The sequence below is a fragment of the Candoia aspera genome, chromosome 2, assembly GCF_035149785.1.
Source record: "Candoia aspera isolate rCanAsp1 chromosome 2, rCanAsp1.hap2, whole genome shotgun sequence".
NCBI lineage: Eukaryota > Metazoa > Chordata > Lepidosauria > Squamata > Boidae > Candoia > Candoia aspera.
In genome coordinates this window covers 165571110-165595575 of record NC_086154.1, presented here as the reverse complement: position 1 = coordinate 165595575, position 24466 = coordinate 165571110, and the positions used below count along the sequence as shown (strand labels likewise).

The following is a 24466-nucleotide window of genomic DNA, read 5'->3' as shown; positions in this document are numbered from 1 at the left end:
TTGCCAGAACAACCAGTTTAAAGCTTGCTGTGATGTATCTTTGAAATCTCCCTGTGTAACGTAATTCTTGCCTTCCATTTCTCACATTAGCTCATTAGCAGCCATTGTATGTTTACATTCTCTGCGCTTGTGCTCTAAGAATCTCTTGCTAGTGGAATCCTGGCATATTTTAATATTCAGTGCTGTTGTTCAAAGCTGTATTCTCCGGAGACACCTTGATTTCTGTGAACTGATAAATTATGTAAATATACTGCTTTTGCTCACCCTGCATAATTTTATTTTCTCTAATTTTTAAACCTGTTTTGTATTCTACCTTTCTGTAGAATATGACAAACTGTTATGTATAGTGAAAAAGCATTATTTGGTTCTGAAGAACAGTTTTCTTGTAATCTTGTTTGGCAACTTTTGTGCTTTCTAAGATTGCCTTTGGGATTTCTTTGATTATGATTATGTGCCTTCAAGTTAGTGTAGTGTCAACTCAGCAACTACATAGATTTTCTCTATAACCTGGTCTTTCAATGGTACACTCATCATCACTCTGTCCATCCACCTGGCTGCTAGTCGTCCCCTTCTCTATCCTTCCAGCTTTCCCACCATTAGAGCTTTCTCTATATTCACATAATTGTCTGAACTAGAATAATTTGAGCCTTGTTATTTGTGCCTTTAATGAGAACTCTAGGTTGATTTGTTCGATGATCCATTTGTTTTCTTGGCTGTCCACTGTATTCTAAGGAGCCTTCTCCAACAGCAAAGTTCAGAGGTGTCAATACTCTTCCTATCCTGCTTCTTAAAGTCCATTGTTTGCTTCCATTGAGTGTCACAGGGAATACCACTGCTTGCACTAGTCTGATCTTTGTAGGCATAGACACATCACAGCATCTGAGTATCTTTTCCAAGGATTTCTTACAGATTTTCAAACATTTCTTCAAAGCCTTAAGGAATTGAAGGTCCCATTAAAAATAGGTCTTGTCATTAAGCAAATCTGAACTATGTTCTTGTGGAGTTACAATATATATGTCAAAGTCCAGCTGGTGGTGTAAGAACTCTCTTGAAAGTAAAGGTATGGAGCCCAATTTCTGTCTCATCAGGCAGCACACACTTTCTTAGTCAACAGTAAGCCTGCTTTGTTTAGTTTGATTAAATGTACATATGAACAATGTACTGCAGCCTTAAAAAGGTATAGTTTTATCATCGTTAGAATTACGAAGACAGTTGAATACTGCCCATATTTCCACAGGGATATATGCTATCCCTGCATACCTTCCCCCAGCATAATTTTCATTGGTAGGTTAAAGACTGTCTCAGCAATAGGATCAATGTTGTCTGTGCTCAGATTTGCCACACCCCCAAACAGCCCAAGATCATTTTTCCCGCTGCCATTATAGGATAAATTTTATTTATTTATTTAATTTTTATCCCGCCTAAATGGCTATATTCCCTTCATTGTTTTTATTAGAAAAAAAATCATTGAGCAGGAGCAGAGGAAAAGAGCTTTAATTCCAGTGTACCTTGCCATCTTGTCTGATTTGGAATCATGGCACTTACTGGTGGGAGTAAAGCCTTGCTTCTTATCCTCCTCAATCATAGTCCTGATTGAAGTATTGATATTTAAATAGCCCCTACCATGTGTTCCTGTACCAGTGGATCCAACACTACTAGTCTTGTTCTCTTTTCACAGAATGCGTTATACCTCAGTTCTTTTGCCTCTGATGACTATTGCCAGTCTGAAGGAAGACCTTTATCTGCACAACCTGTTTTCTGAATTACTGCTCTGACATAGAACAGAATGTTGGGTTTGACTTAAACATGTACAGAATTATATTCAGGATTCACTTACCTCATAAAAAGGGCTGTAAGAGATCTATACTAATCTTAGTCTATGCACTCTCTAGAGCCAGTCTGGTATAGTGGTTAAGGCATCAGGCTAGAAACCAGGAGACTCTTGAGTTGTAGTCCTGCCTTAGGCACGAAACCAGCCAGGTGACCTTGGGCCAGTCCCTCTCTCTCAGACCTAGGAGGCAGGCAAGGGCAAACCACTTCTGAAAAACCTTGCCAAGAAAACTGCAGGGACTTTTCCAAGCAGATCCCAGGAGTCATTGCTGACTCAAGGCCCAAATTAAAAACACTGTAGCATGTTAAGAATGGGCTGTAATTTATTCAGCTAAGATTAATGTAAATTTAGTGTAATTTTGTCACCACTATTAGAAGCCTGTTGGATAAGCTAGTGTAGTTATACCACATCTCCAAATACTATGGTGGGCATTTGAAACCATGGATGGATTACTTAAAACTGCCCAAGGACATTTACTGCACTTAATGTTTTGACAAGATTCTTCAAACTTCGTAACTCAGTTCTTATTGAAAACACAATCTAGCCATTATCTCTGTATTTTTATGTAAATTAACAAGTGTTTTATTTCCTTTCAGGATAACAATTTTTAAAATTTAGATTATAGAAATCAGATCATCCATACCATATTCTTTTGAATGTAGTAACCTCAAAATGATAGATCAAGAGTTCTGAGGTGGTGGGAGATTTTTCTGTATTTTTTTAAAAATCAGTATTGATCACATAGCAATTGTCTTTAAACAACTACTACTGTAAATTTCCAACTGTATAACTTGCAGAAATGAGTGGTAGACAAATGAAATGTTTTGTCCTTCATTTATTAAAAGAACTAAAAGTGTTAGCTAAGCATCTTGCTTATACCAAATGTTTAATGAGAAGGTTGTACAACAGCTATGTGTAACAATTGTCCAATCTTTTAACCATCATATTGAAGACTTCAATGATTAATAGGTTCTTAGCATCTAGGCAATGGCATCACCCAGGGGAAAAAGGATATGGGTTTGGTTTTTTTCCCCAACTCTCTTTTTTTTATGAGGATTGGATTTTTTTTTTGGGTTAACCTATCTGAGGCTTAACTTTAATTTTGTTTTCTTTCCTGATGCAAATAAGTGTATCATTACCTTTCTTGTTTCTATTTGGTGGCAAATTAATGTTGAGGGCTCTAGGAGCACAAGGGGATTAAGAGGCCAGATTATTATCTTCGTTATGAATGACATAATCTTGTTTTTCTGTGAGTAACATAGCCAGTGAAAATTGGGTAAAATTGTATTAATTGTATTTATAAAAAATCCTTCCTTTGGTATTGACAGTAATATTCCACATAGTATTTGCTACTGTGGTGAAGAATTAATGTAAATATCTCTGTGAAAGTCTCATACTTGCAAAATAACTTAAATAATTCAAATATGGAATAGCAGATTTTGGGGATATTCTTTTGAATCTTATCTCCTATACATTTTTGTCCCCTAGTTCATTCCTTAACAAGCTTATCAGATTTTATTCTACAACTGCCTGGATATGCACTTACCTTGGCAGCCATGTTCACTTATTTCTGCAGTTGGCAGCAAGGCATGATGTCTTACATATTAGAGAGCAACTGAATCTCAAAATACAGTACATACATGTATTTAGCTGAATTTCTCAGTTATTCTCTGGAATAACTGATAGTTATTGGTCTCTGTAAACTTTCACAGATAAAAGTAGCATAGGCTATGCTGTTTTTAAGGAATGTCAGATAGGGAGGAAGGCAGGTGATAATCATCACAGAAGCCTACACAGATAGCTTGCTCCCTGCCCTGTGATTATTGACAACTGCCTTGTTGAAAACAGCCTAGCAATTTGTTTTAAAATATGTATAGTGTTCCTTATTCACAGTTGTTTATATTAATATAAGCTGCATTTTGGAAAACTGGTATCCTTAAAGGAAGGTTGTGAATAATTTGTAATAAAATAATTACTTGGTACTAAACAGATATAATTCAAAATCTCCTATAGCTTGGTATATTGTTGGAGTTGTAAGAGATCATCTTTCCTTTCTGACAGCATTCAGCTACCAAAACTAGAAAAAAAAGTTTGAAAGGAATACTGGTCTTTAATGAGAGCAATGAAGTATAAAAAATATTACAGACTGCAGTGTAAAACAGTACAATACCACAATACTGCAAGTAAACATGACCTTTAATGCGCAGTGACAATTTACCAAAACGAAACAATAAGAAAACAAAATGGCTGTTAATAAGCAAATATCTATTTGCTAATTTGGGGTAAAAATTACATTGGGGATTCCGTTATTTATAATGTCTTATACTTTATACTTTTTCTGATCTACATTAGATTTTAAATTTTGCACAAAAGAAGGTGGTCTTTTAGTCTTATAGGATGAACTTCCTTTCAGACGTTCCCCTTTCAAATGAATGATGTATGGCAGCAGAGGTGGTTTACGTACAGTTACCAGTGTTCCTTCAGGAGTATAGCATCTTAATTGCATTTTGTTATTTGAATGAGCCGTAACTGCAACCCAACCTAAAGAGAAGAAATACATCACTTTACAGCTAAACAAAATAAAAACTCTACATTTGATTTACTGTGAACTTCAATTTGGCTGAAGCAAGATGAAGTCGTATTAGTTTCCATATTAGGGTTAAAAGCAACAGCTATCTTCAAAAATTCTCTTCAGTGTCTGTCCCCAAAACTTTCATACTTGATAATGTCAACAGAACTTGTGACTGAATCAAAAGAGCAAACGTTAGTTTTAAGCATGAAGGTTCCTTTTCTGCAGTGAATGGAAGAGCATTCTGAAAACTGGTTGTTCCCTTCATATGGTGCACTAGGCAGACCTAAAAGCATGTGCACTATTTCCTTGCTGGGGGGTGGGGAGCACTCTCCTTTTCAGCTGTGGGATTGAAAACCATTAGGAGCTACAAAGACAATTCAAAAGAAAATAATCCTGTTCTAATTCTTAGGAAAATAATCCTAAATTTCCTGTTAATGTGGATCTGCCAAATTCATAGCTGAATAGAGAAGTACAAGGTTTTTCTACATAAAGTTAAATCTACTGATCAGGAAAAAAAAATGCTTAGTGACATACGATTCTTTCCTACCAGTAAACTAGCAACTCAGGTACTCTGCTTGGAATTCTAATAGAATTACTTGCTGGAGAGAAGATGATTCCTCAGTAGGAGATTAAAAGGTTGGGCCACTTTTGACTGCAATCAAACCTGGATTCACACTGAATATAGCAAGTATAAAAGTTTAGACATCTTTTCATTCAATAATTTGGAATACAGATAGTCCTTAATGATGGTAATTGGGCTGGCAACTCCATCGCTAAGTGACACAGTCACGTCAACATATACATCTAGAAGGCACATATTATTAATGATGATTTAACTAAACCATGTGAGATACAGAAGGGGACAAGACAAGGATGTCCTCTGTCTCCTTTGCTTTTCATTTTGGTCTTGGAAGTGTTGAATAGAGACATTAGACAGGATGAGAAAATAATGGGTTTGAAAATTAAAAAAGACTTAAAAATTGAGGGCTTTTGCTGATGATTTAGTTTTGATTTTACAGGAGACTTTGCTACTTGGAAACCACTTTTGGACTTTTTTTTGCTTGAAACTGAAAGAGATGAAACTTTAATTTGGGGATTTGATGATTAGAATTGTTTATGATTATAGAAATATCATGTACTGTTAATTTTAGAGTAAGAAGTTAATGTATCTTATATTTGTATCTATACCGAAAAATGTTGGAAGCTATTTTTTTATTCTTTTTTCTTTTTCTTTTCTGCACACTTAATTTTGTTCTTTCTGATCTTTTCAACCTTTTTTTCCTGTTTCTTTAAATTTTATCTCTTGCTGAAACTTAATAAAGTTTTATAAAAAAAGCCCCAAGCAACACGGTCATAAAACATGTGACTGCGCCAACTTATGATGGCAGTTCCAGTTGTGGTTAGGCAAATCCCGCATGGTCATTAGGCACGTCATGTGATCGCCATTTGCGACCTCCTGCCAGCTTCCCCACTGACTTTGCTTATCAGAAGTCTGCAGTGAAAGTTGCAAATGGCAATCACGTGACCACAAGATGCTACGACCATCCTAATTGCACGCCAGTTGCCAAGCACCCGAATCGCAATCACATGACTCTGGGAATGCGGTGACGGCCACAATTATGAGGACAGTTTTAAGTCTCCTTGTTCAGTGCTGTTGTAACTAAACGGTTGCTGAAGAAGTGGTCATTAACTGAGGACTACCTGTACCTTCTTTGGCAGAAATAACAACTTTAAAACATTTCCTGGCATATTCACTAATTTTGGATCTATAAACAACTGTATGTAAATAATAAATATGCATTCAAATATGCAGAAATATGTCATATTTAACTTTGTACCATGTAAAGGTTGTATCAGCACCTGTTCACTTAAGGATTCACTGAAACTTGTAATTTGATCAGGAGTGCAAAAACCTTTGCATGCAACTCTTTGTATACTAATTTTAGATTTATTGTTAAAATACTTTACTGAATAGTCAAAATCTTACAAAGTGGTTGTGGTACAAATTTTGGAGTTTTCAAGTTATAGTCCTGAACCTGGTTCAAATAGATTTCAGGGACAGCAATCAACCTATAGACATCTGCTATGGATGTCTTAGAACTCCGAACAGAGAAAATTCTTAGTGATTTATACATTTATTAAATATAGTAGCCACAAGAGCAGTTTGTTTGTTTGTTTATTCATCAAATTTCACCACTGCCCATCTCCCCACTCTCTTGCTGTTAACAGCTGCTCCTGCAGTTACCCCTGAAATTACTTCACAGACTTTCAAGGCCTGGGAAAAAGGAAGAAAATGAAGCCAATCTTACTGGATGATTTATTTATTTATTAATTGCAGCCAGTTAAGAAATAATTGGAGGGCTTCACAAGATCTCTTTCTCATTGCCCTTGAAAATGTCCTCAAATTTGTTGGAGCTTGGCAAGCATCAGAAACAACTCTGCTCCTCCTTCCAAAGGAGGGAACTCACTGTCTCTGCCTAGGCCTCCCTTTGTGCTCTCCAGTGAATTAAAAGTGCCCAAGGTTCTAGATTTAGTGATCTTACCAGGTCCCTCAAACCTTGACTCAGAGGAACAAATGGATTAAAATACCTCCATGGTGAGGGGATTAACTGCCTTCTTTGGTTTTCTCAGAGATCACACACTTCTATAGGCGAGTGGTCTGGCAAAGCTAGATCTTTGTACTGGGGCAAAATCAGAGATATCTGGGACATGCGGTGGTCTCCCTGCACCATGGATTTTACAATCATTCTTACTGAAGACAGAGAGAAATACATATTCTAAAAGATTCTCTTTAACCTCCAGAGTTAACAAGCTTTTCAACCAGCTGAGGAAAATTAACTTTTGAAATAACCTGCCCCTTTTGCTGCCGCCTCATCCACAGACAGATCTTCCTTTTCCCTATGAGAGGACAAGAGGGAAGCAGAGGCACTGAAGTTCCCAAATGAAGGGGAAAACAATTGGTCCTGAAAATGTTACTTAGGGTAATTTGGGTTCCCCTCCCCACAATACCTGGTGGCAATCCCATTGCCAAGGCAGCAAGGATCTAATAAGGAGAGGTGTAAGAGAGAGATGCAAGTCTTGTCAAAACACTAGAGGACCTCACAGTATTGAGATAAAATGGCAAATTCTGGATATCCTTAATGGAAGAGCTTGAGCTGCTGAGCTGTGGTATGTACAATGGGCCTATGGTCTCCTTCATGGGATTTGGAAGGACTGGGGGTTGTGGACAAGAAAACCTCAGCAACGACAACTTGATATACTTGATATATCCATATGCAGTATGCAATGAATATGCCTCAACTTTGGGTGGTGGAGAAACTGGGGTCTGTCCTGGCTCTTGCACTGGCTCCTTAAGTCATTGGAGAGTCTGCTTGCCCTCAAATCATGCATGGATTGCAGCTGGCATCTCTCTGCCACAGCTGGAACTGATATACCTAGGAAGGAAGCAGGAAGATCCACCTAGTAGATGGTCACACCTCCTAAGTTTACTAGCACCTGGAGGCTGAACCCCACAATGATGTTCCTAGTTGTCAAAGAGCTCCTCCAAAGCATCCTCCTTGAAGGAGATGGGTGGTGATAGAAATTTGAAGAATGAATGAATGAATGAATGAATGAATAAATAAATCTAATGACAGCTATGGACTATCCATACATTCCCCAGTCAAGGGGGAAGGCAACAGAATTAAAATAAAGGTTTTGGGAACAGTGGAGCTCTCAGTGACATGCTTTAAACTGAAGCTAAGTAAAAACATAACTGAAAGGGGAGGATGCTCTGTCACTCTAGGGGTTGTTGCAAATCTTTTAGCCCTCTATACTGGATTAGGAGGAGCCAACCAGTTTTCAGGATATCCTTCTCCACTAGGCAAACAAGACCCATTTTTCAGCATAGATGCTACATTATGCTGCTCATATTCATCACAAGTAAGCAAATGTCTCATTCTAGCATTACAGTAAAAGGTCTCCTACTCAAAAGAACATTTGAGACTCTTTGTATACGTTACCAGCAGACGAGAGCTTTATGTCAGCTACTGCCTCAACCTCCCCAATTCCTTCCAACATCACTTCCTGAGGAACAAGTGGTGGAAATTCTTTCATTCGTTCTTCACCTCCCATTGGAACCTTGTGTTACAAATTAGAAATATAAACCTTTAAATAGTAAAAATTAAGATACATCTGGTAAAGCGAATTAGCAAATTATACACTAAGTGACAACACATTATTTTCGTAAGTATATATACAAGTTAGGCATGATATAGAGCCAGTTTCTGCCTTCAGTTTTATAATTTAGTAAAAGCAAAACGTGAGAAAAGTAGAAAGCAAAAGAAACCGAAAAAGTTGGAGATAAGCCTAGTGATTAAGAAAAGCACTGAAATTGTAAGGGTGTCTCTGAAAAAAAGATTTAGAGGAAGCAGTGGAGGCTGAGTGGTGGGATTTCATGGGAGAAAACGACAGCTGAATATGCATGGAAACTAGAAAGAAGTCAGAAGACAAGGTGAACGTTTAAAGAAATTTAGAAGCAACTAAACTGAGAAAGAAAAAGAAGATGGAGAAACATCTGAGATGTGGCTGAAATATTCAGAGAAAAATGAAAACCAGTTAACAGAATGAAAAGAACAGACAAGCAGATACCAGTGAAATAAACACTGCAATCTCCCTCTCTCTCTCTTGTCCCGGATCAATGCTACATGGCATATCTGGCAGTAAGTAAGTAAGTAAGTAAGTAAGTAAGTAAGTAAGTAAGTAACACTGCAATACGCCAGACACAAAATAAAGCAGGTAACCCAAACAGGAAATGTGATAAATACTGAAAGATAAAGTAGATTTATAATTTATCTATTTAAAGTAAAGCAAAATGATATATGATTTTGACATAGAAGTTGATACTGACAAGAGTACTTTTTTTTTGTCTAAATCTGGATGCAAGGTCTGCACATATAAAGCCAAACCTTTGATAAATATTCAGGATTAAAGCTAACATATAGATCAAATTTTTAGACAGATTTAGTATAGCCTCTCTCATGACTGTCTTTTCTCCACCAAGTTAGGAAAACTAGACCAATCCTTCAGTCTGCTCTACAATCAAGTTAGAGGAAAATGAACTTAAATTTGCTTAAAATGAAACGTCTCTTTGAATTGCTTCAAGTTGTTTAGTGGGTAAAGGCTGCCAATTTCAACAGAATATGCAACCCCTTTAATTCTTTAATAGGCAGAGATCAATACTTGGGAATATTTTATTCCTTACCAATTTTTTTATCTTTATCTCGGCAGTGGTGAGAGTTTAGACATAAAAGACCTGGTTTCCATGAATCTACTGAGTGACTGTTTGTTAGTATTATATCTTGAATACTCTCAAATAAGGTTTTAAAGTATTTTTTATGTTTTAAGATTAGCAACCATAAATATAAAAGCCCATAATCCCATGAGGCAGCCCTTTTCTTTTAATGTGATCTTTACAGGGAGCAATTGTTTTGCTCCTAGAACTTACATAAAACCTTTTTTTTAAAACTATCTTACTTTCCAGAGATTGGAAAGAAACAAGACAATGTGCAGTATTATTTTCTTTTTGCATAAAGTGGAAGACCACCAAGATAGGGAAAACTCATTTGAGACAACACAGTCATGGTGTTGTCTAAGAACAGAACAAAGCTTCTCTTGTCTGAGTCCCAAGAGGCATAATAATGAATGCCTGTGAACGGAGAAGAATCACAAGGCTCATAGATTCTCCAGTAGTGTACTGTTAGTGGTGGCTTACCTTTAGTAGCGTTTGACCTGCGTGCTTTTGATAGATGGCATCTGCTTTTTCTGTTGAGGTGATATGCACAGGCAACAAATTAGAGGCCACAACTGAAAACCAGGAGGACTGACTCCCCTAAGGAATAAAAAGATTGAAAATTAAATGACCTGAAAAATTCTATTTCTTAATTCAATTAAGTTTTAAAGGCCACCTTCATTAACTACCATAATGCCAGTTCAGCTAGCAAGTAATTCTCTATTTTCTATTGTTGATAACTTAGCTTTTGAAGGCTGCTAGTCAAATGTGACAAATTGGATAAACTTCTCATTCTTTTAAGCATCCCTAGATCTAACTGCAACGAGGAAGAGCATTTTCAGTTTGGTTGAATGTCTTTGTATATTTATTCATCCTTGCTTTGACAAACAAAAAAATTAAAAAATGTTAAAGTCTCTCACTTTGGAAGAGTTGTCATGTAAAATAAAGCAATTTAGAAAAACTAGGGCATTTTTAGTCCCCTCAGTTGCATTATTCAACTTTTATTGCAATAATGTAATCTTACATCACTCTTGCACATTACCCTATTTAAAAATGAAGTAATTAGCTTAGTTCTTTTTGAGGAAAAACATTTCATCTAGTTCATATGGTTGAGGACCAGACAATTTTAAAATATTTTAAGATGCTGAAGTACTGAATAAATAGATATTACCTGAGTCATAACAAGAAGTCATAGTCTGGTATTCCATTCTTGCTTTTCCTTTCCCATCCAGTTCATTTCCTCTTTCACAGCAAAGAACTGTTGACCTTACCAAGACAGTCACCTTATAGATCTAACAGGACAGGGTAAATTCTTTTTCTAGTGAGAAAGCAAGGCCCCAAAGAACAGTTTTCTTGTCCTTTGGGACAAAACTTTCAGTTACAGGAACTGACTTCCGCTATATACTGTAGAAGTGCCACCTTTATTGCTTGGAACCGCATAACCAAAAAGAGTACAACCAAACACCGCTGAGATTCATATTCCACCACTATTCTGTTATACACTAAGTGTTGCCCCTTTGTATAGTTTTAATTCTGTATGATACTTTAGGTAGGCCTGTTGTGTCCATCAGTGACCAAAGCTAGTACACAGTAAATCCACTAGAGTTTTTTGGTCACCAGATAAGGATGTATTAAATATCCTTAGACAGATCTTGAAAACCTATAATAATCTGTGTAGGATTATGCTGCATCTGCAAAAGGGTCTGTCTGTTTTGTAATGTCTAATGAATGTAGGAAAAGCCCAGGTTGCTGGCTTGCAGGTGTTGGTTAGGGACATGCTCTAGAGCTGCCACAGTGCTATCTCCTCCCAAGTAGTGCACTCACTCCCATTTACTAAGGGCAGCATAATCCTTGTAGGGATTTGCCTGCCACTGGTGGAGTTAGCCAGCGTGATATATCCTCTGACACAGTGGCTAATAGTGGAATGGCATACCCTTTCCCCCCTGTCCCCAGCTGAGAGGAGATAAGCAGGCTGTCCAAGTAGCAGAACTCTAGTGTGCATTTTAAATATAACCTAAATGTGGAACACGCATCCAGTTTATGCCAAGTATGTTTTGTGTCATGAGACTTCAAGACTGATGTCAGCCCCACTATGTAGACCATTTATTAATATTGGCTATAGTAACAGAATCTTGCAGGTCTGATTGTGCTCTTCTCCCCACCCTCAAGCCCACCCATGAGTATGTGAATGAGTCTTTTGCATATGCCTTCTTGTTTTTGACTTAAGCCATGTTTTTCCTCTTGTTGCTTTAGTAGTGGATCTGGCCTATTTCTGTCAAGGTCATCTTCCTTACTCTCTACAAGCTGAGGCATGGAATAATGGTCTCCAGAGATCCATGAAATATGACAGCAAGTGGCTTGAATAGCTGTGGTACAAGTCCAGGGATAAATCCGACTGGGTAAGTTATGGGCATCATCATAAAGTCTATAATGTGGCAATCAGAAAGGAAGATAACGGGGCAGTGCATCAGTGGAAACCTGGCCAATGGAGTTCTTTAGGGCTGTTGGATGGATGATGCAGACCTTGGCGGCCTTGGCCTGGACCATAATACCATCAGACTTCTACTGTGCAATTTTTCACAAATAACATTGCTTAGATTTTTGCCGAACCTGACATTATTTAAGGTAGCATCACAAATATAATGTCCAGTGTTCCATCAAACAGTATGTGTTTGAACCAGTTTCAAAATCCTTGTCCGCCGAGGAAGCGGATAAGATCCTTGGATCGGTTCATGCCATTACTTGCCATTAGATCCTGCCCTGGCTTGGCTTACAGTCTTCTAGAGACTCTGTTCTACTTATTGTTGTTGAGATCATTAATGTTTCTCTGCAGCAGGTAGAGTTTTCCACAAGATTGGAAGGATGTGGGGTGGGAGCAGGTGAGTAGATGGGCAAGGAATTCAAAGAATAGTAAGAGCTTCTTGAAGTGTAATATTCTTCCTTATCCTGGGGTGGAGTCTGTGATGCTTCTTCCAGGGTGTGTGGGTGTTGAACCTCTTCTTGCTGCTCACCCTGTTGGTCAAAAATTGGCTGAAGAGCTGCACATGTTCAACTTGCATAGCGATTTTGCTTGTGAAAGATGAGAGAGCGCTGGATTCTGTTCCCCCTACCCGGATGTTGCTATGACTTCCTTCTTCTGGAGAATATGATTGGCATGTCTGGGATTGCTTCTGCTCTTTGTATTCTACACTGGTTCTCTTCCTCCTCCTCAGATTTAGTAGTATTGTCATTCCTCCTCCCTGTAGCCATCTTGAAAAGTTAACACAGGTGCCTACTTTCCTGGTCATCACTGGAAGCTGTTTCTGCATGTGGAATTCCTGATGTTTCTACTCCATGTTTGGGGAGGTGAGTGCAAAAGCACTGACCAGCTTCTGCTTCCAAAACTCTGGTACGTTCTTTTCCCCACTTTCCCACCTGCCACTCACTGCTTGTTCCCCTTTGGCCTGAAGCCCTCTGGAGAAGTCTGCCAGAGGACACAGAAGTCAGTGTCTCCAAATGCCACAAATCCTTTCTATACCCACCCAGATGGGGCATTTAGTGATTGGTCTTGAAATCAGGAGTGAAGTGGCCAATTCTGTTTCCCTGTCTGCTGTGTGATCTTTTTGAATTTGGTTCTGTTCTGCAGCATGACTCCCTCCTATTTTCTTCCTATTTTTTAATTGCCTCCAGAGGCTGGAGTAAATGGGATGCAATACTCATCTTGAGAAGGCAGAACCAAATCCTCAAGAGGGGTTCTTCCAAAGGGACAGAAAGGAAGTTCTTTTCGTTCCTGCTTTCTTACTAGAAGAGGAGCTAAGCCTCTCTAATCTGGAGACCAATCCAACAGACATTCTGTTTCTGGTTTCTGTTAGTTCAGAGTGATTCCTGGAAGCTAGATTTCTACCCAGAATGCAGGAAGAGAACACTGGGCTAAGAGATTTTAATGATCCTGAAAGAGAAATGGCTACATTCAAAGTCATTTAAGTGGCAGCTCCCCATCAACTCTGATACAGTAGAAGTTGCTCAGCAGCAGCAGAACAAAAGAGAGTTGATTACTGCAACCTTCAAACTGTCCAAATCATACCTTGTTGTATACATTGTATATACTAAGTTCAAAATTTCCACTGCAACTCTTACCTGTAAGTAATCTATACGTCCCAATGCAGCCAAAAATAGAGTCATCCCAGGTTGAAGTATAAATGTTCTTGGAACAATGGCACAGGTTGGCAAAACAAATTTGATTTCTTTTTCTGTTAGGAGATTTAAAACCTAAAAGTAAATCAGAAAACATATGGAAATTAGGAGGTGAAATGTTAAACTGGTCCCTGCAGAATACTATATGGACTCACAAATAGATGGAGTGTTGGATGGGGCTAAAATATGAAGATAAGAACATACATGAACAGCACTCATAGGGACTGATGAAATAGCCAGGATCCATTGTCCTGTTGCAGAGTGATAATTCCAGACAAATACAACTCAATTTCACTTATTCTACGTTTTATAATGGAGAAAGCAGCCTGACATACATGGTAGTTAAGAAGGATTTCGTATACAGCTGAAAGAAAAAGTGATGATACATACAGAACACTTCTTATTATTATTGATGGCAAGACAATGTGTAAATGCTATTCAGGTGCTGAAATGCTTACTTAGTTAAGACTGAGTTAATGAGAAATGTAATTCACACTGGCCTTAATCCAAAGATGAATATGCACACTAGGAGCTGTACTGTAATTTTCTGCAGCATTACTGTAAGTGACAAATAAAATACTCTCCTTCTAAATAATACACAGTCAAATTCAGCATGCTGAAGAACAATAGTTGATCTGCAGTTTTCCAGTAATGCAGGGCGAACAATTTTTAAATCATAGGCAGTTTCAGAAAGCCCAGTGTTTACTTTTCAATGCAGTAAGAGAGGGGGAGAGTTAAATATTTCACTGAACGGCTGCCACCCACGAAAAGTGAGCAAAATAGTTTTTTTGAAATCTTCTTGGCTCAGAATAGTGATTTATTTGCCCATCTACTGCCCACCCACTGATATAGCTGATAGGCATTTCAGTTGCTTGGCTCTGGGAACTGCTGTGGGGAGTGGGGAAAGGAAAGAAAACTATAATGGTAAGTCTGGTTGGCTTCCATGTGAACACACATCTTTGGATTGTGGCCAGTTTCTTCAAAAGCACATGGCATTTTACATCAAGTTTAGGACTAAGTTAAATGTTGAAAGTTTTAACCTCTTTCAAACAGCTGTGATTTAAAGTTTGAAAAAGTGGTAATTTGGGAATCTGGAAGTGAGAGTAAAGGCTAATGGCAAGAAAAGCTATAATGTCAATATCATTTCTTTCTTTTTTTAATATAAATTTTATTAAATATTTTAAAGAGAAGATAAAAACTGACAAAAACTCATACAGAGTAAAGAAAACAAAGAAAGAAAAAGACAAAACGAAAAAGACAAAAGTGCAGAAAGAAAAAATGAAACAGAAAAAAGAAGCTTCCGATTTTCTTTGCGGCAAATACAAGTCTGATTATGAAATTATCTCTTACTCTATGATTACAAAAGAAAAGCTCACTTTTTTCTATTACCTTAATTTTTCTAATAATCAAAACCATAAGTCAAAAGTGCATTTTTTCTGTTTCATGCAAAAAGTCTCTAAGGGGTTTGCAGTCAGCCATAAATGTAGATACTGTCTTTTTTCTAATCAAGGAAGTCAATTAAGCCATGCCTTGAAGGTTCCATCATCTTCACCAACCATTCCTCTATTGTGGGTAGCGTCAAGCCTTTCCACTTTTGAGCACACAATAATCTAGCTGCAGTTATCATATATAAAAACAAAGTTCCATGACTTTTTTCTAGCTGTCTGTCCATTAATCCCAAAGGAAAAGACTAATTGTATACTAGTCTTTAAAATCTTCTGAATTAGTGTATGTATTTGTATCCAAAATTTTTCGGCTTTTTTACATGTCTACCAAACATGATAAAATGTCCCTTCATGTTGTTCACATTTCCAGCATAAATTCGAGTCCCTCTTGGTGGGGGAGATGGGTGGTAGCAAAAATTTGAGAAACAAACAAACAAACAAACAAATTTCCAGCGTAAATTCAATCTTAATTCTATATGTGGATCTCATCCTTTAGAGGCCAAAATAGTTCAGATTACTGGTCTTATTATGAGGCCAGTAACTCTATTATACACAGCAGAGGCATTCCAAAGATTGCCCCTCTTCTTCTGTGTTTCTTCCAGCAATTAAACATTGTCTCTAAAGATGTGATCGGCTCCACTCTCTCTGTTTTCAAGAAGGATATCAAAGTGCATTTTAACTTTAAGCTTTGGGATAGTTTTAATTATTTAATTGTATAATTACTGTTGGGGTTTTTGTTGTTGTTCATTTATTATTGTATGACGCTGGAGAATAAGCAATTTTTCTCTATTTCACAAGCAGTACTGGCCCATCTGTACCATGGATTAGGTATGTATTGCCTATTCTGCATACTTATGTATGTCCCCGTTCTGCCCATTCTTTTTCTGAGTAAGCAGAAAAACAGCAAAAGAAAAAAGCAAACGAACTCTAATTAAATCTGGTTTGCGTGCCTTTCTATCTTTACACATCATTCATACACCAATTGAATCACTGCCAGTATCTCAATTATATCAGAACTCTGCTTGTACCTCCTAGCTAGTGGGATATAGGCAACAGTATGCCGGCTCATAAGTCAGTCTCTAGATTAGAGACCTTAGCTTGCACAGAATACCATGAACATGCATGGGATAAAACTGGCTTGGTTGCACTTGTGGCAGTTGGTCAAAACGTACCAACACTGACAGGAACTGTCCTTTATTGTTAGCAGGGAACGCCACACATGGAACAAGCATGACTAAGGCTGGCAACCTAGTGTGCTCTTCTATTCTCTTACTAAAAAGTGTTAGGTAAAAATAGGGCTCTATATCACTTTGTAGGGCTCTATATTATATACTGAATTAGTTTGTTCTCTATCTTTTTTTAAATTTACATTGCAGATCACTGGTGGAAACTGAGCTAGACACTCAATAACTAAATAGCATAAAACCCATGCTTCCACTATTATCTTTGGAATAATGTACAGAAAAAAGGGGGAAGCACCTTTCTCATACACTTTTACGAAGCACAGCAACTATATAACCATAACTTTGCAAGACTTTGATAGATCATATATGTAACTGAAATTTCACATTTAATATTAGGCCTAAGCTACTTAAACCTAAATGCTAAATTAATTCAGAGGTTTTCCTAAAGATAATTGGCAAGATTTGAAAGTAAACTGAGGAATAAAAGTAGTTGCTATCACTATTTTGAAAATGCTTGCAAAGGATTTACAAAATGCTACAAGGGCGTTTACAATGATTCTATTTCTATACACAGTTGGACTATTTATAGTTAGACTTTTCTCACAAATGCTCCAAGTAGCCCAGCCATTCCTTATATGAAATACATTTTCAGCTCCTCAATATTTGAAACAAAGGAGACAGGAAGCTGCTGAAATACTGGTTTCATTTCTGTTATAGATATGAAACAAATTTCATAACAGTTTACTTACACAGTCATCTCTTATAATCCCTGGTGTGTCATAAAACCAACGACAATCTTTCACTTCATTATATGTCAGTTCAACTTTTGTGGTAGTAGCTTTGAGCAGAGAGGAGGGTTCTTCCTCCATACTAAAAGACAATGCTTCAGCATCAAAATCAACTGTACATTTTTCTTGATTTTTTTCTGGTTTAAAGGTTCTTCCAATTCTTCCTGTATCAAAAAAGGGAGAAAACACAGGTACACGTAGATTATTCCTGTTCTTTTGTGATACGTCATTTGAGGATAGCAGATGCAACAACAATTCAGCCAACAATCAATACCTAGAGTTTGTTCATCCATTGCATTAGGCTATAATAGGGATTTTGATTTTAGTGTAGCATATTGTGAGAAATCAATCGTTCATTCAATAAATTAAGGTTAAACAACCCATTGGAATATGGAAGCCAGATGCAACCATCAATCAGTCTCTTACTCTGTGAACTCTAACTCCAGTGAACACACTCTCCTCATATTTTTATCTTCTGACGAGTGAACTAAAAAATATGGCCAGGTCTCTTTATTGCATTGTTCTTTAAATTCACACCTGCCTGGTAAGATTCAAATAACTGTGAAAACAGTAATAACAGAGAGCTATATATTCATGGAAATCTGCTCCAGAAAACTCTTAGCTTGTAAATATTCTGACTGTATCGATATGATGTCTCTTAATCAGATCCAAGTTCTGTACATGTGAAAATCAGGAAAAATCTAATTCAAACACTTGATTTGGAAAACTGATCTGATTTGTTTTGTACATTCAGATCAAATTTTCAAATTGGTAATTTTTAATTTCTGAATCAATTTAGGAAAAATCTGGTTCTCCATATGCACAGACGCATCTAAACTGTCCAAAGCAATTTGAAGCCATCTACTTTGATTATTTAAGTGGAATTTCCAGTCCAATAATAATAATAATAATAAAAAGATCCACTTTGGATATTCAACAATATCCAACTTCAACTGGATCTGTGCTTTAAATATTTGCACAGCCTTGGAAAGACCTATGAAATATTCGTGAGTTACAGCACTTGCACAGTACCCAAAATGTACATACCTATTAAGTATCCTTGCTTTTTGAGAATATTAAGCTGTTTTTGTTCATGTATACTGAGGTCTTCTTCACTCTTCTCTGAATCTTCCTTTAGCCTTTCTTGTCTCCGGAGTATTCTATAAGGTGTAGGATTAATAATTGGAAATTTCAGGAGGTTCAAGGTGGTACCTAGGGGGAAAAAAATTAAAAACACATAAATTTCCATGGTTAAGTCTATACAGGATTGGCAGAGAATTAAGATACTAGTATAGATTTAAAAAATATAGGTCACAAAAATGTTATGTGAGGTATATAGCTCTTGCTAGCATCTCAAGTATTTTCAGGCAAGAAGTATGTGAAAGAAACCATAACTATAGGAGTGCCCTATTAAGAAAATAAGATAAAGGATGGCAATAGTTTGTTCAAGGATTTGCTATTTTGAGAACCCAACAATATTGTAATGGTTAAAAGGAAAAATACTGAGTCAATAAATTCCCACTTCAAATCCTGCCTCAACCATGGCTAACTTTCAGCACGTCTGCAATATCAATAAAATAATGGCTTACTTTACATTGGCCAAATGTAAGTACAAAGCATACATTATCATTATATTCACAAACTAAAGCAGCAGTTGGTACACTTTTTTGGTCTAGCACTGCATTATGATTTCTTGCCCAATTTGATGATTCCAGGGTCTGTGGCTAGTGATATTCTGATGTCAATGGAACAGAGGTGGGAGTATTTTTTGCTTCCTTGCAAGACAAAATAAGCAGTCATTTTGTCTCTTACCCCCCCACCCAAAGGCAATGGACAGCTTAATTCAGTAAAACCTAGTACACTGATTTTGCCATTTCACCCCCCTCTCTAAACAAACAAACAACTCCAAAAAATCACTACCACCAACTCAGGGACCAAAAATGGCATGGTGGTAACCATATGCAACCTACCCACTTTTAAATAATCCTTGGAGTTATGTGCTCCCTTTCAAAACCTTCAGTGGCAATTTGTAACAGACAGCTGGTTAATGTGTTGTTCAGTTACAGGTAACTCTACTTTGCTAATCCATGAATAAGGTCTCCTCTAAATTGAACTCTACTCCAGGTGAATTTATGGACATGCCCATGGGTTATGTTCACAAGAACACAGAATTAGTTTGCCAGTGCTTCCTCCTGTTTTTTCCTCCTTTCATTCCCATTCTAGTCTACAAATCACATATTTCCTGGTGGTCACATAGTCAGTCAAGTACTGTACAGTACTATACTAATCAGGTCCAAGCCTGCTACAGTAATGTTTTTGAGATCAGTACAATAGGCTAGATGGTGCCACCTAGTGGGGCAAAACCATGAATAGTTTAGCCAGATTCACATGTTACTGTATTGCTATTTTACTTGAAAGGCAGAAACTTAAATACTGTAGGAGTTTTGAGGAAAAAAGCAATTGTCAGATTTTTAGAAAAAAAAATATTATAGGGTATCCATTAAAGGAGTTTGACTGTGTGGACCACAAGTTATGGCTAATATTATGAAGAATGGGAATTCTAGAGCACTTAACTGTACTCATGTGGAACCTGTACATGGATCAAGAGGCAGTCATTAGAACAGGAAACAGTGACACCGAGTGGTTCAGAATTGGAAAAGGTGTGCAGCAAGGTTGTATACTTTCACCCTACTTATTCAATATGTCTGCTGAACAAATAATTTGAGAAGCAAGAGTGTATGAAGAAGAATGGGGTATCAGAATTGGTGGAAGACTCATTAACAACCTGCGATATGCAGATGATATGCAGAACTTTGGTTGCTGGAAATGAAGAAGACTTGAAGTACTTGCTGATGAAGATCAAAGACTGTAGTCAGCAATACAGACTACACCTGAATGTGAAGAAGACGAAGATTCTCACAAATGGACCAATAAACAATGTCACAATAAATGGAGAAGAAATTGAAGTTGTCAATGACTTCATTCTACTTGGATTAACGATCAATGCCAAGGGAAGTAGTAATCAAGAAATCAAATGATGTATCACACTGGGAAAATCTGCCATCAAAGACCTATCTAAAGTTTTCAGAAGACGTCAGTTTAAAAACAAAGGTGTGTCTGACTCATGCCATGGTCTCCTCAATTGCCACATATGCCTGTGAAAGTTGGACATTAAAAAAGGAAGATAGAAGAAGAATTGATGCAAATTGTGGTGTTGGCAAAGATTATTGAAAATACCATGGACTGTCAGAAGAACAAACAAATCAGTTTTAGAAAAAATACAACCAGAATGTTCCCTAGAGGCGAAGATAACTAGGCTTAGACTGTCATACTTCGGGCACATCGTCAGGAAAGACCGATTGCTCGAAAAGGACATCATGTTTGGTAAAGTCAAGGGCCAGCAGAAAAGAGGAAGACCTTCAGTGCGATGGATTGATACAGTTACAGCAACAATGGATGCAAACATTGGAACAGGCAGGCATATGGCGCAAGACCGAACAGCATTTCGTTCTGTTATACATAGGGTTGCCATGAGTCGTAAATGACTCGACTGCAACTAACAACAACAACCTTACATTATTACGTAATAGTTTAGGGATACTATACAAAAGCCATCACAGGTCTAAGAATAACTTTCATTTAAGAGATTTTATGTCAAAATTATAGCACCTAACATAGTTATGTCTAAAAGTTATGCTCTTTCTTACAGAAAGATTGAAGCCATATATCATAGAACGAATTCAACAATTAATAACATCTTTTTACTGGTTAACTCCCTGTGAAACATCTGGCATCAAGCTTTCTCGACATACTTGTTGAGGTTTCAGACACCATTAGCTCTCTAGCAAGAACTATTTAGCCTTTCTAGAACTCTATTTTCTGCTTTAGATTGAAGTATCATGATACAGTAATACGCTTTAGTGTGTGGCTATGCTGTCACCCTGTAATTCGATTATTTAACTACATAACCTTTTATACAGTGAAATATCTAGTGGTGACTTAATGTCCAAGGCCAGCAACACAATATAGTATGGTATTTCAATGCCAAACATTTTAGATCTGGCTGCTTCCAATATGAACAGGAATCACCCCAACTTTATACCAATACACTATGGTAAAAAATAAATAAATAAAACAAAACAAGTTCTACAACTATCCTCAAAAACTATATAGCTGTTACTTAAAGCTCATGTGAATTATTAATATGCATTGGGTATATGACCTCCCACTTTTCTTTTCTTTTTTTTAACACCAGTTGCTGAGACACAATTCTCATTCGTAAGGAGTAACAGAAATTTAGGTATTTTTAAGCCGGATTTTAGACACACCCACATGGCATTTAAGAGCTAGCACAGAAGAGATTAACTCATATACTGTAATCTAAAGATTTTATAGTTTTATAGTTTGGGACAAACTCACAAAAGCTGTGCTAGCACAACTCACTTTGCTATGGTTAACTTAAGCAGATTTTTCTTGCTAACCCAACATATTGGGTTTGCATGATACATTGAGCCATAAATTGGGTTGGGTTTGTAAAATGCAGCAGCTGAAACGTAGTTGGCTAGTTAGTGATTCCCAGCCAGTGATTTTCTTTACATCAGGAACAATGTAAAGGAATCTGTAAATCTTATAGATCATTCCAAGAATACTAAAATACTCTGTGAAGAGTGAAGGGTAAGAGTGCTTAAAAGGCTAACATATTTACTGATGTATGGGGCATGTGTGAAAAACCCTATTTCATCTCAGCAAATGGATTTTTGTACAAAAAGACCATGCCCTGGATTAGCCTTTAAGTAATGCTTGACTGTAAGAAAAAAATCAATTGTAAAATATGTAAATCTTTCCCCACCCATACCTATGTCTAGAACAGGACAAGTATCATCTTCTTAAAGGTAGTTCAAGCACCATACAGTCTGTAGCATTTACTCAGTGCCCATGTGGTTCTCCTGAATGGTCCTAAGGATAAGTTCTCAAAGCATGTCTTAATTCCCTCTTACCTGGGAAAGGTGAGATGGTTGCTCTGTGGATCACATCAGAAGCTCTGGATTTACAATAGTCAGAGTGCAAGAGAGTATTGAAGAGAGTAGACTTTCCGCTATTGGCTGCTCCCACAAGGTATACATCCCCATTTAGTTTCCAAGACCGATGCAACTTGGAGATCAGCGTTTCTATTCCATAGCCTGTCTTGGCACTGATGAGGTGTGCCTCAATTATCCGCTTGTTTGGGGTTCCTAAAGGCTGGCTCAAATCCACAAGGCCAGCATCTGCACAATTCCTCAACAGCAGTTCTTGGAGGTGCTTTAGGTACTTCGGTGAGTCAGCAGGCAGGAGATCCACCTTGTTTCCTAGCACAAATATGTGGGGATGGGTCCCCACCAACTTGGACAGGTCAGGCAGAAGTGAGTCAGGTAGGTCCAGCACATCCACCATACAGAGCACGAGGGGTGACCGTCCGTGACGAGGAGGCCGTTTTAAGGCAGCGCTCACCAGGTTGTAGTATGTCTCCCGGGACATTTCCACCTTGAGGGCTTGGTGGTGGTGCACCAGAAGCCAGCAGCGCTGGCACACAGTCCCCTCCAGCGCCTTCCTGACAGAGTCCTTCCAGGCCGCCCCCTCTTCCCCCTTCGGCTCTCTCGGCTCTCCTTCATCTTCCTCCCGCCACAGGAGCTCTGCAGGCCCCACCAGGCTCAGGTATTTCTCGCTGGGCAGGTAACCCGGCACTGCCGGATCCCGGCAGTGTAGCTCCGCGCCACATCCCGAGCAGTTCACTCCGCTCGACCGCAGCGAAGGATCCGGCTGCCCCGCCGCCTGGTGACTCCGCGGAGCCTTCTGGCGTCTTTCTCGGGGCTGCTGCTGCCGCGTGCTCTGAGTCCGCTGCTGCTCCAGCTCCTCCTCCTCCAGCCGCTGCATCTCCTCATCAATGGCCGGCTCCTCAGGAACATATTCGGGGAAGACGAACTCCTCCTCCTCCCGCAACTCAGGCGACACTATTACCGCCGTCTCTTCCCAGCGCCTTTGGGGCTCCTTCCCGAGTGGAAAGTGAGGAGGGCCGCCCACCGAGGCGCGACAAAGCTGCGCGCCGACCCTTCTGCCGCACGCGGGCGCGGAAACCGGCGGTGGCGGCAGCTGCCAAAAGCGAGGAAGGCCTCCCGCAAAAACCCGCCGGAAGACGTTCATCGCCGCCCACGAGCGAACGGATTGGAAAAAGCAGAGCCGAGCACGCGGTCCTCCGGCTACCTTCGACCCCTGCCAGAGGAGCGCAGGCGTAGCGAAAGACAGGGGCTCGTCCCTTTCTGGTGAAGTGGGCGGACTTCAGGCGTGAATCGTCGTGGGGAGAGAGGGTTTGATGCCAATCACAAGCCCAAAGAGACTGTAAACATTCAGAGTTCAGGAATTGGTTTTAAGGGCTAGGAATGAGCAGACTTCACAAGGGTTCCCGACAAAGATCCACTCTTTTTGCCTTGAAAGTTTTGAAGAATTTCAGCAGTGTAATGCTGGGGCTGTCTATAGAAGCGAAAGTGGGACTGTAAAGAAGCAGGATAGGAAGAGTATTGACGCCTTTGAACTTTAGTGTTGGAGAAGACTCCAGAAAATACCGTGGGCAGCCAAGAAACAGACAAATGGATCATCAAACAAATCAACCCAGAGCTCTCCCTCGAGGCACAAATGACCAGGCTGCAATTGCTCTACTTCGGACACATTATGCAAAGACTCAGCTCTCTGGGAAAGGCTCTCTGGAAAAGAATGAAACGTACCTCTTTAATGTGAAGTTGCCCGAATTTGAAATAATTTTTTTAATAAATCGTGACCTTCCAGGGAACCCCTAGTGACCTCTCGCGAAATCTTAGGGTTCCAGGGAACCCTGGTTGAAAAACCCTGCTCTAGACAGATCATGTTTTAGGAGAATTCTGTAAATGCAGAATTAACGTCACATTATGGAAGACAGGGAGAAAAACATAAAGGGGAACCCGAAATAACCGCAGTCTTGTTGAAAATCGCCAAAGCAAAGCATATTTGAGGCTGCAGCACACATCGATCTACCTAAAGTCACCCGCCAAACCAGGGCGGCATTCATTTACCTATGGGACGCTTTGCTTTTTACCGTTGCTTAGCAGAGAGAAATCCTAAATCAAAGCATAACCTAGAAAATCTGTCTATCCACGGTTTTATCTATGCATACAACAATGCATATTAGGAATGGGGT

At 38.6% G+C, this 24466-nt stretch overlaps 1 protein-coding gene across 1 annotated transcript; it reads right to left on the bottom strand.

Annotated features, from left to right (window-relative positions):
• Positions 1–4009: 4009 nt before the first annotated feature.
• Positions 4010–23481, bottom strand: NOA1 (nitric oxide associated 1). Its single transcript, XM_063294729.1, has 7 exons — positions 22260–23481; positions 18310–18474; positions 17224–17426; positions 13789–13920; positions 10156–10272; positions 8405–8522; positions 4010–4372 (listed from the first exon to the last, which is right to left on the bottom strand). The coding sequence occupies exons 1-7, from the start codon at positions 23437–23439 to the stop codon at positions 4152–4154; spliced, it is 2136 nt and encodes a 711-aa protein (XP_063150799.1). The 5' UTR covers positions 23440–23481; the 3' UTR covers positions 4010–4151.
• Between the last annotated feature and the right edge of the window lie 985 nt (positions 23482–24466).